At 46.8% G+C, this 17,798-nt stretch overlaps 1 protein-coding gene across 1 annotated transcript in view; it reads right to left on the bottom strand.

Moving 5' to 3' along the window:
* Positions 1-17,798, bottom strand: part of PANK4 (pantothenate kinase 4 (inactive)) — an 18,674-nt gene extending 876 nt beyond the window's left edge. Inside the window, exons 1-18 of the mRNA XM_058039315.1 lie at positions 17,610-17,798; positions 14,992-15,074; positions 14,303-14,511; positions 12,702-12,885; positions 12,108-12,200; positions 10,829-10,982; positions 9,983-10,164; positions 8,567-8,648; positions 7,379-7,479; positions 6,620-6,775; positions 5,691-5,803; positions 5,110-5,197; positions 4,104-4,255; positions 3,633-3,688; positions 3,139-3,188; positions 1,882-1,989; positions 1,637-1,737; positions 1,141-1,209 (exon numbers count right to left, since the gene is read on the bottom strand). Coding sequence (XP_057895298.1) covers positions 1,141-1,209; positions 1,637-1,737; positions 1,882-1,989; positions 3,139-3,188; positions 3,633-3,688; positions 4,104-4,255; positions 5,110-5,197; positions 5,691-5,803; positions 6,620-6,775; positions 7,379-7,479; positions 8,567-8,648; positions 9,983-10,164; positions 10,829-10,982; positions 12,108-12,200; positions 12,702-12,885; positions 14,303-14,511; positions 14,992-15,074; positions 17,610-17,727 — 2,099 coding nt within the window. The 5' untranslated portion in view covers positions 17,728-17,798. The remainder of the gene's footprint in view (positions 1-1,140; positions 1,210-1,636; positions 1,738-1,881; positions 1,990-3,138; positions 3,189-3,632; positions 3,689-4,103; positions 4,256-5,109; positions 5,198-5,690; positions 5,804-6,619; positions 6,776-7,378; positions 7,480-8,566; positions 8,649-9,982; positions 10,165-10,828; positions 10,983-12,107; positions 12,201-12,701; positions 12,886-14,302; positions 14,512-14,991; positions 15,075-17,609) is intronic.

The following is a 17,798-nucleotide window of genomic DNA, read 5'->3' as shown; positions in this document are numbered from 1 at the left end:
CACACCATGGCCACCACTGCGGCCACACCTCAGCTCCACCAACAGCCACACCTCAGCTCCATCTGCAGCCACACCACGGCCACACCGTGGCCATCCCTTGGCCACCACTGCAGCCACACCTTAGCTTCAACTACAGCCACACCATGGCCACCACTGCGGCCATACCTGCAGCCACACTTTTGCTCTATCTGCAGTCACACCTCAGCTCCACCTGCAGCCACACCACGGCCACACTGCAGCCACATCATGGCCACCACTGCGGCCACACTTGAGTCACATCTCAGCCACATCTTAGCTCTATCTGCAGCCTCACTGCACCCACACCACGGTCACACCTGCAGCCACACCTTAACTCCACCTGCAGCCATACCATGGTCACACGGCGGCCACCCCTTGGCCACCACTGCAGCCACACTTTGGTGACACTTCAGCCACACCTGCAGCCACACCTTAGCTCCACCTGCAGCCTCACCACGGCCATACCTCAGCCACAACTGCAGCCACACTTTGGTCACACCCCAGCTCCACCTGCAGCCTCACCACGGTCATATTGTGGCCACCCCTCAGCCCCTACTGTGGCCACACCTGCAGCCACATCCCAGCTCCACCTTCAGCTACACTGCAGCCACACCATGGCCACCAGTGCAGCCACACTTTGGTCACACCTTGGCCACACCTGCAGCCACACCCCAGAGCTGCCCCGAGCTGCCCACTGGGACTCTCCATGGAGTTTCTGGTGCCCACAAACAGCGGCCCCTGAAAGCCAAGGGGATTGACTGAAATGTTGCTTAAATGCACCCAAGCTGGGATTTTGATACAGGTAAATTCTGTCTCCAATAGAGGAACTGATCAGAAAAGGTTAAACAGGGTGAAATGGTGCTTCTGTCCCAAGGGGGTTTGGCCACCTGCAGTACCTGGCACCAGCCATAACCACAGCTCCTGACCCAGCTGTGTCCTGCACACAAACACCTCACCAAGGGCTGTAAGGCCTGAGCGGTGTCACAGCTCTGTACACCCACACTAAGCACCTCCTGATGGGTGTGCAGAAGTGATTCCCAGTGGGAAGGGTGCCTGGGATGCTTCACAGCCAAACCTCTGACCATCCTACACCAATCACACAGTGGGGCTTTGCCCACGTACCTCAGATCCAGGCACGGAGAACTGGAGCCCGTCTGAACCAACAGCAGCTTCTCATCCCTCAGTGCAGAGCTGTTAAAAAAGACAAAAATATTAAACAGCTGCTTCAGCAGGGCCTTGCACATCTGGGAATAAGCCAGAGGAGCAGGAATATCAAACCCTCTTTTGCAGAGGCTTCCTTTGCTGCAGGGACTTCACCAGGAAACACAATGTTTCCTTGAGCATCCTCTCCTGGGGACACTCTGTGTGTGACAAACATGGATTTGCCTCTATTAACACAGAAAATTCCTGGTAGAGCAGCTGCAGTGCTTGTCAGGGGAAGACACAAAAGGAAATGTAACTACAGGCGCGCCAGAAAGACCCAATTTCTGAATTTTTCACTTTAATGAAAGCAAAAGCTCTGCCTTGGGCTGAGGCTGGAGTTGGAGATGAAGAGAGAGATGCAAAGCCAGGCTGGGCTGTCCCCAGGGAGGGGGGCAGGGACAGGGGTGCTGCTTACTGGATCACGGGGTCCATGGCCGCGATGCGCTCGGTCACGATCAGGGACTCGCTGTAGGTGACGTCGTTGAGGGCAGGGCCAGAGTTACAGGCCAGAATCACCTGGGGGAGGTCACACAGTCAGGCCCTGGCATTCCAGGTGCTTGGATCATTCCCAGTTGGGCAGAGGAGTGTCCTGCTGGTGGGCAGTGATACCTGCCAGCAGTTACCGAAACTCCAGAGGAATGGGCAGGGAGAAGCACTCACCTCTGTCCCTCTAGAAAGGAGCTCTCGGACAAAAGGAAAGACTCCTAAAATTATGTCTATCCCACTGTTATCTGCGAAAATTAAGGCACATTTATGAGGGGGACCCTCCTGCAAGAGAAAACCAATGCATTCAGGATGGAGCACCACTCACCTCAGGGCAGTTTGTTATTCACAGCTACTCCTCCCACATTTTACAGCCTCAAACACCTGAGCCTTGGGGTCTGGATTGCAGCAAACCCCCAGCACACAAACAGGAGGAATGGGGCTCCCTGATGGTGCCTTTGCACAGGGGTTTAAACAGTTCCTGTTTTAAAACACCCCTCAAGCTCCTGCGCTGTGTTTGAGACAGGGCTCTCAAACTCCAGCAGTAAAACCTCCACCTGCCAACTCAAGCCAGGCCTAACTCCAGAGCCAGGCTTTGATCCTGAACGCGCTGGGTGCCAGCTGGACCTACCTTGGAGGGTGTTTTAAGCCAGCCTGGTGCTGGCTGCACAGCATTGCCTTCTGCCAGGAAAGGGCAGCATGGACTGTGGGGGCAGTGACATCCTAAAATGAAAAGATATTGCCTATTCTCCATTAACCTCTTCATTTGTTCTCAACCTGGTGTTATGAAACTTAGTTCACTCCAGTTCATACCAGCAGAAGAACTGAAAAATGCTGAATTCCTAATAAAACCTGACAGGACAGTGCCTGTAGTTCCCTAATTATCCCTGTTACACAAGATTAGCTGGTGCTTTGTTTTAGGATGGAGCATGTAATGATTTGCTATAGCCTGCTCATCCTCAACCTTTAAGCTGCCATTTTCAACTGAGAGATTTACACAGAGACACAAAAGCTTTTTAATTAATCTTAATTAAATGGTAAAAGAGATCACATGGGAAAAAAAAAAAAAACCTTTCCTAATTGGTAAGTTCATTAATTCCAGCAAGCTCCTACATTCATGCCAGGTTTAGCTTGGCTACTCAGGGGGAGGAACAGCTCAAACACTACATTTGGCCCCAGGGGTTTAAATTCAGGGCTCTGGGTATGGAAATAGGAGCCCTGATAAGGAGGGGAGGCTCTGGAGCAGCTGGGCTCCAGTGGGAATTCAGGGAAGCAGCACATTTTAAACTAATTCCTTTATTCCTTTCTTTATGGTGAATTACTGGGGTTTGTTTTGGGCTGTCTGAACAGAGTCTGCTCAAACCCCACAATTCCCAAGGTGGTTTGATGATTAAGGGGGTTAATTAGTGGGTTTAGGGCCACCCAGGGTCGTACCTTCAGTCGCTCCAGCCACTGGCTGTAGGAATCTTCCAACCAGGGACGTTCTGTGGCACAGACAGAGCAGTGTCAGCATTTCTTATCAGCAGCCACTCACTCTTATCAGCAGTCACTCTGCACATGGCACAAGCAGGAGGCTCATGCTGCACTCACTGAAGCATTGAAACATTTGAGCTCAGGTTTCCCAAGTTAAATGTGAAGGCTGGCAGAGTTCCTGAGCTCTGTTATGGGAGTGGCTCCATGACAGGAGGCCTGAAGTGGAATTTTCACACTGAAGCTCTGTGTGAGTGCTGTGAGCTGGGTGTGAACCTCCAGGACTCTGTTCCCTGGCAGGGACACAGCAGTGAGTGACCATTGCTGAGTTTAAGGAGAGAGTCTGAAGGTTTAATTAAAACTCTGCATTTATATAACCCTAACAAGCCCTAATGATTTTTTGAACCCCACTCCATTCCCTCATTAACACCCAACCACCAGCAGGGATCTCCCCTTACCTTGGAGCTTTGACTTGGCTTCTTCAAACCCAAACTGTGGCTCAGACTCCAGAACACTGGGACAGGAGAGAGACAAAGGGCACAGCTCAACACCTCCACCTCACACCAGTGGAATTCAAACATTTCTGCAGCTGGGGCCCAGCAATTTTACTGCACTGCTTGTACTGGGGGTGTCTGTGGGTCCCAAAACTGGGAAATGTATTTTGTGATCATGTTAAAAACAAAAGGCTCGTCAGGACATGAAATCAGAGTTCTGATGCTAAAAGAAAACAGCCTCAGCAATGTACAGATGTTTGCAGGCAGAAGGGTACAGGCAAAAAAAACCATTTTGGGGTCTGCAAACCACCATGAAATGTAATGACTTAAACCAGCTGCAGGCTGTAACAGTGGTGATGGGGAGACTGAGGAACTTTTGAGGAATTTTTTACATTCTGTAGTTTAAAGGGTGCTGTTAAAGGATGTAACACCTACTCTGAGACTGCCTTTGCTCCCCAGTCAAAGACATTCCCTGCCAGGAGTCCTTTCACCAGTGCAAACTGCCTCTCCTCCCAGCCCAGGGAGTCCAGGGACTCGATCACACTCTGGAAACACTTCAAGGCTATTCCATTTTCTTTCTGCTTTACCTGTAAGACAGACAGGAAACACTGGATTTACAGACCAACATTTCTTACCCAGCTTTGGCTGTCTCAGTCCCAAGGCCACTTTTAAGCATCTCCTCTGTGTTCATGGACCAACCAATTATTGTCAGTGTACTTAGGAGCAAGGAAAAACTTTACTGGATTCTCACAAAAAGTGTCATGAGTGCCAGATATAATCTATAGCCCAAGAATTGCTTTTCTTAGCAAGTTAGAGGTGCAACAGACCTTGAGCAGATTGGGAAATGGCTCTTGGGCAAGAATGGGAGAGCAGACACACAAAACCCTTGTGGCAGTAAAATGATGCATCAACTCTAGGAAACCATCACCAGCAGTCCCACAAAATCTGAAGGGTGTTTATTTTTTCTTTTGCATCATCCCAAATTCTCAGCAGCTCTGAGGTTTTTCTTCCTTCTCTGTCTCCAGTGAGATCAGTGTTACAGGGTGAGATTTCTTAGAAAATTTAAAATGATTCTGGGTACCAAAATCATGTCCTGGCAGTAAACTTGTCTGAATTACAAGAAGCAAACAGAAGCAAAGGCCACCTCCCTTTTATCCCTTTCTCAGAGTGACGGTAGCACCTGACAGTGCAGCCAGGGAGAACTTTCTCTGTATTTTGCAGAAATATGTCAAAGTCAGGAAAAGAGTCTTGGATCAGCCACCAGCACTGTTGTTATTTATATGTCACACAAACAAGTGGTGAGGAATGGACATAGAGAAAGTTGTTTTTTGAGAAATAATGACTTGAATGTCCTTTCCCCAATCATTTCATGTCACAGAACAAAACACAGAGAGAAAGCAGCTGCATAGGGGTCATGAATGGAAAAGTGTCTTGAACTCACCTTGGAATAGGGGTCTGGAAAACTGAACTCATTCAAACAGTGTTCCCTTGTATCCAAGAGACTCCTGACTGTTAAGGTACCATATGCACTTTAAAAAGGGAGAAGCGGGGGAAAACAAATCAATTACTTCAAACAGAAAAAGTTATTTTTCCCTCTGTTTCCACTGTAAGTCACAGCCCCTCACACGAAGCTGAAAGTCCCAGGTGCTAAATCCTGGTTTTACCATAAGATTATTGAATCTACAATTAAGATCATTTATTGTAGATTCAATAATCTTAAATTCGAAAATCTACAATAAGATTATTTAAATACAATGAGGGAAAATGTTCAGAATTAACTTGCTGCTATTTTTAATAACCACATACAAAAATTTTAATAACAATTTTTCTGCCAAGATGGAGTTGAGCAGAGAAATTCTAAGACATGAAATCCAAAATCCCTGTGCAGAGGATGTTTGGCACATCTGAGCCTTCAGCCTGCTTGGCTTTGTTTGCTCTGCTTCACAACCTGGTTAGCTTTTGGTGGGCTTTCAGTGCTCAAAAGAAGCAGCAAGTGATGCAGAAGGGAAAATAAAAACTTACAAGGGCTGCTGCCTGAGTGTCTGGAGCTTATTCCAGTATTTCTGGCGGAATTTCTCAGCTCTCTCCTGTGCATCCACAGAGTCTGGCTGGCTGGCTGCAGCTCGCTTTGCCACCTGGCAGAGGAGAGAGGCAACACTTTTGGAGTTACCAAATTAACTCTTCTTCCTGGAATTGATGTGAAGTTCAGTCTGAGCAATAACCCCTCCATCTGCCTGCCTGTTCTGTGCCTGCTCCCTCCCACACAGCACCTCCCAGCCTCCCTTCATTCCAAACAGTAAACAACAATTTTAATGGCTCTTTTCATCCCAAAAGAGTTAAAGTTTGTTTTCCAGACTGTACTGTCAGAAATTAAGCACAAGTTCTAACTACTTAGAGGAGGGGAAAAAAGGTAACAATGCTCATACACTAAAGGAGAAACAGAAGCAGAAATTTAATGGTGCACATCGACCCCTTGTGTTCCCTTTTTGTTTACTCCAGTGAACTGCCTGAATCAGCTTCAGAGCAGGAAAAAATAATTTATAATTTGTGCCTGGTTCAATTGTGCCCTTCCCATGGAAAAGTGTCTGTGAGGCAGCAGGACTGCTCCCAGAGGAGGAACAACCCAAGGATCTGTGGCCTTTGGTTGTGTAACTGTCCTGCTTCAGCTCTGTACAGAGAGGTCCAGGTGCCATTGAAGAGAGAAATGCTTTGAAAACACCTTTCAGGAGCTAAAAAAAAGCACCACAAAAGAACATTTCTGCCTTTGAAGGGGTCAAGCCCTTCTTTAAGAGACTGGGACAACTTCCCTCTGCCACAGGGAAAGAGGGGCTGGCCTTCCAGAGGGGTGCCACAGCAGGAACATTTTCCAGGACAAACACAGGACAAACATGCTGCTCCATAGAAGATTTATTTCTTAAATATCTGTGTCACTCACACAGGTCTGTTCTTACCCCATCCAGTGCCTCCTCAAAGCAGGTGAGCCAGTATTTTCTGGCCATGGCATCATCTGTGAGGTCAACAGTGTCTGGGATATAGGTGGAGGGGTCTTTCAGCAGTGGCAGGTTAACAAGTGGTCTCTCCAATCTGTCCATTTCCAGCATGTCAAACTAGGGGAGAAATGAAAGAGATGGATGAGAACTCACTCAGAAATTAATTCATAATGAATTAAATTAGCACAAGGGCTGCAGAAGTCCAGCCACTGTTAAGACTGACAGATTTGCAGACAATTATAGGTCATCATAAATAATCCAGTTCCCTCTGTGGATTATTTTATCCATGCCCACCCTAGAGACAGAAGTTGTCCAGTGTGAAAATAATCCACTGTGGAATCAGAACTGCTGTACTGTCAGTGACTTTAAGAGATGACTGGGCTTGTGCCCTTCTGTCCAATCTTGTATTTTTCTTCTCACAGGAAGCAAATTAACACTGCTTCAAGATGGCTGAACATGACATTCCAAATTCTGAGCTATTTCAGCTGCAGCAAAATCCAGCTGAGAGACAAGCATTCCCCCAACTTTGGTGAAGAGAACAAGACAAAGTAGCAGCCGGTCTGTTTTATGAAATATTCCATTCAGCACTACACAGGCCAGGAGACAACACCACACCAACAGCACACTGGGCACTTCTCTGGGAAGCAGGAGAATGATCAGCCATGTCCAGGTGAGCAGTGCTGAGAGAACACACACAGGGCAAGGAAAGACAGCACATACTGTACCACTGCGTGTTCTCTGCAAGGGGGAAACATCAGGGGATGTGCTCATGAGCCCAGAACTCCCAGCATAATTCTCTCCCCAGCTGTACTGGTTTGGATCTAGAAAAGAGAAAGACACAGACACACATAATCTGAAAATAAAACTGAGAATAGTGCTGTGAGTGAGTCTAGAGCCAGCATCCCTCTGAGCAGCTGCTGCACTACACAAGCCAGATCCCCTTGTCTTTAAAAGCAAACAGAATTTTTCCCTCTAACCCCCAAGAGATGTTTCAACCACTCAATGAATTACCTGCTCCAAGGAGCTTCAACCTGAATGAGACAAGAGACAATTTAAGTTCTAAAATCATTATTTTTAACCCCATTTCCTTGTCATTAATCAGCATGCCTTCAAAGCACTATCACTGAGCATTTATTTCTAAATCTAGATCCATTATTAACCAAATAGTATTACAGAACTCCCAAAGCACAATGTAAGCTTCAGAGAAACACTAAAGCTATTTCCAGATTTGCTTTATTTGAGGAAAGTTTAATGAGCTCAGATGTACAGTTCATGCTGCAGAAGCAATGTCTTTAATTCCTCAGTAGCTGCTTCCTTGCCCATCTCTATCAAATGGGCAGGAAAAGAATTCCACATCCATTTTTTGGAGGTGTGTTTGATATTTGCTGAGCTAAGGACCACTGGAACCAATGTACTGCCTGCCTTGCCAGTACACCCACAGGGGAAAAGGAAAACTGAACAGGCAGAATTCCACCAAAGCAGCCTGAATCCAAGGGATCTGGACAGAAGGGTCTCCTCTGGGAGGCTTTTCACTCTCAGACAAACAGTTTGGAGATGCTGGTCTTCCTCAGCACATTAAAGGAATTCAGAAGTGGCCTCTTAAAGAGGGGGAGGCTCTCCAAACCCACATTTCTCCAGCTGGATTTAGAGCTGTGGCTGCTCTTTGTAGGAGTGCAGAGAAGAGAAATGCCCAGTCCTGCTGTCCTCTCAAAGGTGAGCAGGAAATCCAGTGAGAAACTGAGATGTCCCTGCCAGAATGTATCAAACCAAAGCCCAGCATCTGTGTTTATTAGTGCCAAATGGATTTATTTAGGCAACAGCTTACATGCAGCCTCTCAAGAGAAACTTGGACAGTACACTGACATTTCAGAACACAGCATATACAGAACAGAGCAGTGCTGTACTTACTGTCTTGTTCAGCTCCTTTTAAAAATGCCCCAATGGCTCCCAGGTAGCCTTCATGTCTCAGGAACAATGCCTGAACCTCTCCCTGCCACAATATGAAACATTGCAATTGGATGGTCCCTGAGGGCTAACAGGCACTTCTTTGTCACTAGTTTCACACTTTATTTAATAGAAACAACCAGAAGATGGTAATAGTCATTTGTGCTACATTCTCACACATTCAGCAACTTCTAATGGTGCTTCTGGAGCAGCTCAGGGAGGAACTGCTCACACACCTCATCCCCCAGTTATCACCCAGCTGGAAAACACCCATGCACCAGTGGTGTGAGGTCTATGGCCTTCCCAGGAACATCATTCCATGAATATTCAACTCCTCTTGCTTCAAACAGGCTGGAAATGGGATTGCCAAGGTGAGTGTGTGCCACTGCAGCCAACAACACCTTTGGGAAGCTGCTCCTGGTGTTTATTTTATTGCACTGCTCTTCAACACCACACAGACGCTGGGCATTACCCACAGGCAAGCATTCCCCCATCAAATAATCCAATTATTAATGCAAAATACAGGAATGCTGGCGAGGAGAAGCCTCGCCCAGGCTGGGTGAGACGTGGCCTCTTCCAAGGAATTCCTTTTCCAAGGAATTCAGCAGTGACTGGGAAACAGCAGCTCCAGCTCACAGGGAGATCTGGATTTCAATCCCTGGCAAAGTGTCTCTTACAACAACCTAAAGCTGCAGTTTTGCAATGGCTTTCTTGGAACAGAAAGGGCCAACAATGGTGAAATAAAGAGGGGAAAAGGCAGCACACAGGAGTCTCTTGCATAAAGCACTGAGATGAGAAAAAATTGGTGTCCTCTACTCTATAAATTCCCAAAGTTCAGGACTAATCTACCTGCAACAACCATTAACAAGCTTGTGGATTGGACCTTTCTCCTAGCCAAAAATCTTCAGTATTTTCCACAGCTTCAAAACCTGCAAAGAACTTCAGCTTGGTTGGTTTGAGGTTTGATTTTCTCTTTAGTAACAAAACCCCACTGATGCCAAGTGCCTCAGCACAACAACCCCACACTGCATGGCCTGGGGGTGGAAAGATGCAAATCAGCAAGAGGAATTGAATAATGATGGTGACTATCTAAGAACACAGTGGAAACTCATTACTTGGAGCTACAAGACAGATTGTCAGTCAAAAAATAATAATAAAAAGAGAGAGAGGGAGGTAGGGAGAGAGGAAAAAGGGCCAGACACAACTCCCAGACATTTCACACTGATTTCACCCCTCCCACAACACATCCCTGCCTTACCTACCTAAGGAGCAGCATTCTAAGCTTACTTCATGTACAAATTCATTTATTAAGGTATCCCAACAGCCTAGAAAAACACCTAAAATGTGACTTTGCTGTGGGGAAGCCTGTGTTTTCCTTACCTTGGAGAAGAAGTTGATGCTGTAGGTGATTGTGCGCATGGTGACGGGGTGGCCCCGGATAAAAAACCCTCCAAAATAAATTTTATCCAGGTTGTGCAGTTTGGCATGCAGGCAGGCCAGCTGGCCAATGTCATTGCTGATCATGTGCAGCAAACTTTTGGCCATATCTTCTTTGGAAAACTCTGGAAGGCAAGGGAGAGTAAAGCAAATGAGACACAAAGTGAGGAAGCTGCAGCGGGCTGTGCTTTTCTAACTGAACCTGCAGCTGGGGAAAGAAAAATCCAGGGTTGGAGCAGTTTTCTTTATGTGGGGAGAAGAAAATAAAAATCTCACATATATAATGTACTTCTAACAAGGAGGAGTGTGATTTGATTTTAAAAAAGCCCTCACTAAGCCTATGTGAAATATTTCTTGAAAAGAAACCTCTGGATGGCAGGATTCCATTTCTTCTCTCTAGGAACCAGGGGTGAGGGTTCATCCATCCCTCCTGGCCTGAAATCACTGCAAGTATTTCATTAAGATACTGCAAATTGGAGTAAATCACTGCCAAAGGGCCTTTCTGCAGCCCAGAAAGCCACATCTATTTCCCACAGGAATGGATTAACCCTAGGCTAACCAGACAGCTATTTTTTAATTTTCCCTTGGCTTAGGCAATCCCAAAGTGAAAATATAAATATCTGCTTTTAAAGCAGTACTGAATAATATTTTAAATCAATATTGTGCAGGCAAACCACAAGATCGTGAAAGAAGCTGGTGATTATTTTCAGCTCTATTTGTTAGATCAGGATAAAGTTAATTCCCAAGAGCCAGAGGAGATGTTTGGGGAGATCTTTTTGATCCCAGTACCTTTGTCTGCTGTGGTGGACTTCCCAAAGCTGCTGGCAATGAGGTTCCCACTGAGCCCCAGGGTCTGGTAGGCACCTCCATACACATCCTTCACCAGCATGTCCACGTTGGTGTGCTGGCCCTTTGAGGCCAGCTGCAGCAGTTCATCAAATTTCTGAGGGTGAGAAGCACAGGCAAATTTACAGGAAAATCTCTGACCTGAGCCAGAGCTCTGCAGCATCCTCACTGCCCAAAATCAGTGTTAGAATGAACCCTGCCAGCCAAAGACAGGCTGTTCCTAATTACAAGGATGTATCCACACTGATCAAACACACAGATCTCAAGTGGAGTTCCTTTAAAGATGAAAACCACAATCAACCTTTGTTATCTGCAGATATTTTGTTGAATTTCCCTTGAAAATTAGGGTGGGTCAGCACATATAAAACAGTCAGAAGCCTCATGGCATCCCTTATCTTAGAATTCAGAAACACAGGAACTAAGAGGAAACAGAATTTTGTCTTGCTGAAGCACAATAAAAGAGAAGTTTGAGAAAAAAAGTCTCAGTGTGCCTTTACTGCCCCTGAAATTAAACTTGCAGGCAAGCTCCATTATGCCAATACTTAATTTATAACCCTGTTAACTTGAACTTCTTCTACAAAACCAAGAGAGAACTGAGAGCAGGCACTGCCATGGTTTAAGATCTCTTCTTTAGGAGCATCAATCCAAAAGCCCAGCCCAGGCTGTGCCCTCCCTTTGACATTTTCCTGTCTGGTGCATTTGTAACTCAAGCTTTTCCCACACTGCTGACATTTAGGACACTCATTTAAGCCACGTGGCTCTTTGGGAAGCCCAGCATGAGCAGGACTAAGCCAGGCCTTGCTCATCAGCCCAGGATTTCAATTTGAATTGGCAACCAAAGAACCAACCACGAGGCAAAATTTCTCCTCTCAGCTCCCAGACATTTTGCAGCAATTCTGTGCACCCTGCTTTCTTCTGCAGACAGTGCTGCAGGAACTGGGCTGGTGTTTTAAGTTGAAAAGAGAATAAAAAATTACTTTGAGGAGGCTCTTGTCCATCATTTGTCCTTGATTGCTTTTGGTCACAATAAGCATCTTCTAATTCTTGTCCCTACATTCCACCAGTATCTTCTTTTCATGTAAAACTTCCTTTTATGCATCAGAAGTGTCAAAAATATAAACACAAGCCCAGGACTCAGCCTTCTTACCTAACATTCCAACATTTCAGGTTTCCTCCCAGCATTTAATTTAATCCCACCCCATTAAAAGAGACACTTGGGTACCTTTGTTTTGGTGAGCAGAGCTCCCAGACCCCAGAAGGTTCCACCTCCAATTGAGCTGCCCCCAATCCATTCAAATTTGTCTTCTGATTCTACCTGTGAGTCAAACAGGGCAGATTTATTCAGAAAGTCCTTTTATAATGCTGAACACATTTAAATGTCAGAGTGTGCAGAGTTTTGGAGGAGTGGAATCAGTGGAGATGGAATCCTTCCACTGTGGAAGGGGCAGGTGAGAAGGGAACGTTGCACACACACCACGAGCAGTTTTGGAAATCTTTGTATTTAATTCTTGGCAAATAATGCTAAATATAGACATTAAACTTGGTCTCTTCAACAAACAAAAATCACTTTGATCTGACAGCCTTTGTCCTCATTGAGTAATCACTTCTCTAAACATCACATTAAATGTAATTTTAAAAATATAGTGAATAGAAAAGCATTCAAAACTCTGCAATTAATAGAAATAACTCAATAAACTTTAAAAAGGGCAAAATTTTATTTTTAAACCTTGCACTACCCAGGAACAAACCTGAACCAGGGAGAGGTTTCAGATCACCTGTATCAAATCTCCAGCAGAGCATTTTGGGCACCACTCACCTTGACTATGGAGACCCCTGAGCCAATGTTGACCAGCAAATAAGGGAAAATGTTGGGGTGGTTGGTCTGGAAGCGGAATTCTGTGTCTGAGTCCTTCTGGTAAGCAAACACCTCGTGGGGGATGTTCCTCAGCACAAAGTTGCACCCCTTAATTAGGCAGGTCATTACATCTTCCTTATCAACTCTGAGGGGGAGGAAAAAGCCTTAAATAACTGTGCCAGCCCTCCTGATAAGGCAGTTTGTTTTTGGAGCAGGATTTTTGCACAGACTTCGCAGAGGGGAATTTTCACAGCAGCTGGCACAAGCCCAGCTCCATGGAAACATGAAACCTCCATCTGCACATGGCCTGGTGCTCCCCTCCCATGCCAGGAGCCCAGGCTGGGGTTCTGTTACACAGTAACTTTAATCATGTTGTCATTGAAAATAATCCTGTTTGCTTGTTTACACTGCTCCTTTCCTGCCCTGCTGCTTTCATGGGCTCTGCACCCCTGCCATAAAGTAGGTCAGGAGGCTCAGCTGGAAATTAACCTCAAAAAACAATTTCCCAACGTGGAATAATTGCCTGTTTCTCTTCCCCTGACTCTAATAAAGCACAAAAGGCCCCCTCAACATTTCAGCACTTGTTTAGGACAGATTCAAGGGGTTGGGAGGAGCCTACAAGTGGGATTAGCAAACACAGGAAAAGACTTCTCACAAGAGTAGCGGGATCCACAACAGGATATCCCCAGTGTGGGGTCTGGGAATGTGATACAAAACTTAGAGAAGACGATTGATAAGTCAGATAACACACACTGATTTCTGTGAACTTCTGTGTCTCTGTATGGAAATTCCTACAGGAAATATCCTGAGGCTTGCTGGAAACACAAACAAGGCACAAACTCATCTCAGCTACTGCAGAATGATTTGTGTGTTCCATGGTGGAGAAGCTGCTCTGGTTTGGAGCTGGGGAAAAGCTGAGCGTGTCAGAACCAAATAAAAACCTAAACCAGAGGCACCACATGAGATAAGAGGGGAAAGTGCCTCCTTATCTTGATCAATTCATCTTTAGTACAGCCAATAAGGTACTAAAGGGGGCTGGTGTGAAATAAAGAGATAACAGAGCCCAGCTTATCAGGAGAAATAAGAAATTTGCAAAGATAATCTAAAAGATGAGCACAGGCCCTCAGGGGTTGAGGAATCTCCTACACAGATCACAGCAGAGGTGCCTTGAAGCTCTCCCCAGTGTTAATATTGGGGTAAATTAATGTTTTTCTACACTTACAGCATAGAAAGTGTGAATTTATAGGCACCACCATCTGTGGCTTTGATGGCTTTTGTCTCTATATAGATAAGATGGCCTTTGGTGACATCTAGGCAGATTTCAGTGTCAACTTTTTAGGATTTGGTGTTTGATAATGGTGCTTGAACAGTAAATCCATAAGGCTGTAAGTTCATGGGGCTGCCCTTTGTTCTCCTGCAGGCCTTTGTATGAAATTTAGGTAGGAGCTGTACAATAAATGACTGTCACATGAATTCCCTCTGAGCATGCCCAGGAAAATGACAAAAGCTTTAGGAGTAGCTGTAAGTTAACTCCTCACAGAAGAAAAAGCAGTTCCACTTACTTCAACCCCAGCTTCTTCTCAATAAGGTCTTTGAATTTATAGGCACCACCACCTGTGGCTTTGATGACTTTTGTCTCTGTATTGACAAGATGGTCTTTGATGAAATCTAGGCAGGTTTCAATGTAAGTGTTTTCAAATTTAATGAAGTGAAGTCGAGCTGTGATCTCCTCCTGGACAGATATTTCATACAAAGGTTCATTGTCTATGTCCTTCAAAAGAGAAAAGGATTTCTTAGAGAACATCAAGGTTAAATGCTGAACTACTGAACATCAATACTTGTGCTTTTCTTGCCCTTGAAACTGTGTTAATGCCATTAAACATAACACCTCAAGCTGTGGCAAAGAAGAATAGAGTTTCACAGCTCTTAATTCTCCTTAAGCTGACATAATCAATTCTCCCATGCAGCTGACGTGCAGGAAATCCCTCTGCATGAGGAAACTTATTTCTGCACAGGAGTAGGGATTTTTAACAAAAGTACCACACTTACTGTCTTATTAAATATTTATTAAAATAAATATTTTAATCAATTAAATATAAATAATAAAATTGAATATAAATAGTACCTGGCAATACAAACACTTCTCAGAAAGTTTTATATAAGCAAGTTATTAGATGGGTTTGGATATAATTTCTGTTCTAGGCAGTCCAGAATCTCACTCCTGTGAGTCAATCCCTGATGGAATTCTCACCTTTCCAGAATGATCAAAGGATCTCACTCTTGCCACTTTGTGCTGTACAGTTGAGTAATAAGCCAGCTTGGTTAATGAACCACCTGTTCATAAAGAGATGACAAGTTATGATTAATGCCTCACCTTGGAGCAAACAATAGAATTTGTGTTTATGTCAGCTCTTGGTTCTCCAGGTTTCCTCAGGTAAAGCCAGAGAAAATTAATGGGAATGCAGAAAGAATCCTTGCAGAAAGAATTCTTTGCTGAGGAACTTCTTGGCCTGCTTAACCCCCAGAGCATCACAGGAGGGAAAAGCTCCATAAATTCAGTTTGTGCCTGACTGATGTGGGACGAGGATGAGCAGTGGAAATTCTCAATTAGCCAGGCTAATAACATGTACTGCTGTTATTCAAATGGTTTGGGAACTTTATGAAACCCCCCAAATCTGTACCAGGATTTTCTCAGCTGGTTTGGCACCGCTGAGCAACGCCCCTCATGTGCACAGAGTGTTTCAGAACAACACCTAAATAACATTCTCACCCTGCTTTTAGGGACAAATCTGCAAACTCCTGGCTGGTTAGAAAATGACCCTCTGTACTGAGTCATTATTTTGCAAGACTCATCTTGGCTTTGGGGTAAAGAATGCTCAGAGTGCTGTTTCTCAAGCACACAAAAGTGGAGATGCTAGCAACGTGCAAGTCTGAGCAGAGCAGCCTCATCACCCCCTTCAGGCCTCCAGTCTGCTCATGGCAATAAAACTTTCAAACTTTCAACTCTCCCCTTGAAAAAGAGTTCAACCCCTTGCCCTGTCTTTGCATCTGGCCTGCAGAAGTGGATTTCTGGGGTTACACTGAATAACTTCAATGTTTTCCAGCACAGTGCTCCAGGTCTGAGGGTAACTGTGATCCACTACTGGGTTAACATTAAAGTCCTGAAAGTAAATAAAAACCTGGCAATGTCAGATCCTAAATAATGGCTAAGTTCAGTGGCACTGCACTCTGCTGCCTAATAAAAACCAAGAAATGAAGCAGCAGAGGTGAAAGACACTGTCAGCTCTTCCACAATGCTCAAACATTTTTGTTAGGAAAATATTTGCAACCTGTAGGAGAAAAACAGGCAGTTTACTCCAGGAAAATTTAAGTGAGGTCAATGTAGAGTGACCATGGACAGAAACCTACATTGACAAAAGCAATAAAGCTCCCCTGACCTTGGATCTGATTTCAGTGTCCCAGGCACTGCTTTCAAGTTTCTGGTAAACAAAACCCACGGTCTGTTCTGCTAAAAGGTGAGGGCTGGCACAGCTTTTATGGGAAAGTTTCCCTCCACAGCTCCAAGCTGAGGCTCAGTGCTGGAATGTCACTTTCTTTACACCGACAATGACACAGGTGCTGCAGGAATTCCCCACCAGCCCCACGGGATGCAGAGCCACGGCTTTGTGCGTTATCCCCTTGCTCTCCCAGTTTTTAAAGACTTAAATCCATTCAGAACACCAGCTGAGACATGTAACTAGGTTTTATAACTAATCCCAGGACTCTAATTCCGAGCTGACCCGCACAAAGGGCCAGCTCCAGCTGTTACTTTCACAGGCGTGGAACCAGCAGCTCCCGAGGGGCTGAAGTGACACAACAACATTTTCTATTATGGTGCAGATTTTATTCCTGCTCTCCCTGAGTCTCCAGCACACAGAGCAGTGTTCACCTGAGCAATAACAGCTTGCTTTTCTTTTCTCTGGCTTTTCTCCTAAAAACTTCTGCTGATCTTGAGGCAGTAAAAAGGAAAATGCGTGAAACGGCACTTGTGGCTTAGTGGGTGTCCGCAGAACCACTGCTGATCCCTGCACGGGAGGAACTGGGAAGAAACTCAGCCTGTCCCTGCACAGCTCCCTGTGTCACCCTGACAAGTGTCACCCTGACAAGTGTCACCCTGCCCCGTGTGTCACCCTGTCCCGCATAGGCTGCTCGGATGTACGCACAGGGCAGCGGGTGGTTTGGGGGTGATTGAGGCAGCAATGACAGACCCTGACACCCTGCCCTGCCCAGGCAATGCCACAGCCGCCGTCCCCGGCTCTTTTTGCTTCTTCCAGGCCGGTTCTGGGAGCCGGAGGAGCGCCCGCAGCATCCCGCGGGCCGCGGCCTGGGCCGGGGGGCGGCTGAGGGGCTCCGCACTCGGGCCTGGCGCACTGGGGCAGGGCCCGGCGCGCTCTGAGGGGGTGCAGCCGATGTTCCCCAGCCCCGCCGCCCCCCGGCCGGTCCTGCCGAGCCCTCCGGGCTCTCCCCCGTTCCCCCTTGGCCGCCAAGGGCAGCCCCGACCGGGCCACCCCGCCCGGCTCCCCGCGGCCCGTTACCCGCGCGGGGCCCGCCGGGATTTGTAGTGCCGCTGCTCGCCCGCGCCGCGCCGGTACCCGGCAGCAGGACTACAATTCCCGTCGTGCCCTGCGCCGCCCCCCATACCGCGCAACCCGCCGGGAGCTGTAGTGAGTCCGCGCCCACTCGCGCTGGCCCGCGTTTCGTGGGGGACTACACTTCCCAGCGTGCCCCGCGCGCGCCCGGCCCGGCCCACCGCGGGCCCCTCACCGGGGCTGCAGCCGCCGCCCGTTCCCCGCCGCCGCCCCTCCCCGCAGGCCTCCCCCGCCCGGTTACCGATGTCTATGGCGAAGCGCTTGGCGTTCTCCAGGTTGCGGAAGATCTCGTCGGGCGGGAGGGTGATGCTCTTGTCCAGGCTGCCGTGACCGCTGCCGCGCCCGCCCCGCTCCGCCATTTTGAACGCGACCCGCTCCCTCCCTCACCCCGGCCTCATCGGCATGCAAATGTATGCGCATAAATCTGCAT

This window comes from Melospiza georgiana, chromosome 22 (assembly GCF_028018845.1).
Source record: "Melospiza georgiana isolate bMelGeo1 chromosome 22, bMelGeo1.pri, whole genome shotgun sequence".
In the NCBI taxonomy this organism is placed as follows: domain Eukaryota; kingdom Metazoa; phylum Chordata; class Aves; order Passeriformes; family Passerellidae; genus Melospiza; species Melospiza georgiana.
This window is presented reverse-complemented; position numbering and strand designations above follow the sequence as displayed.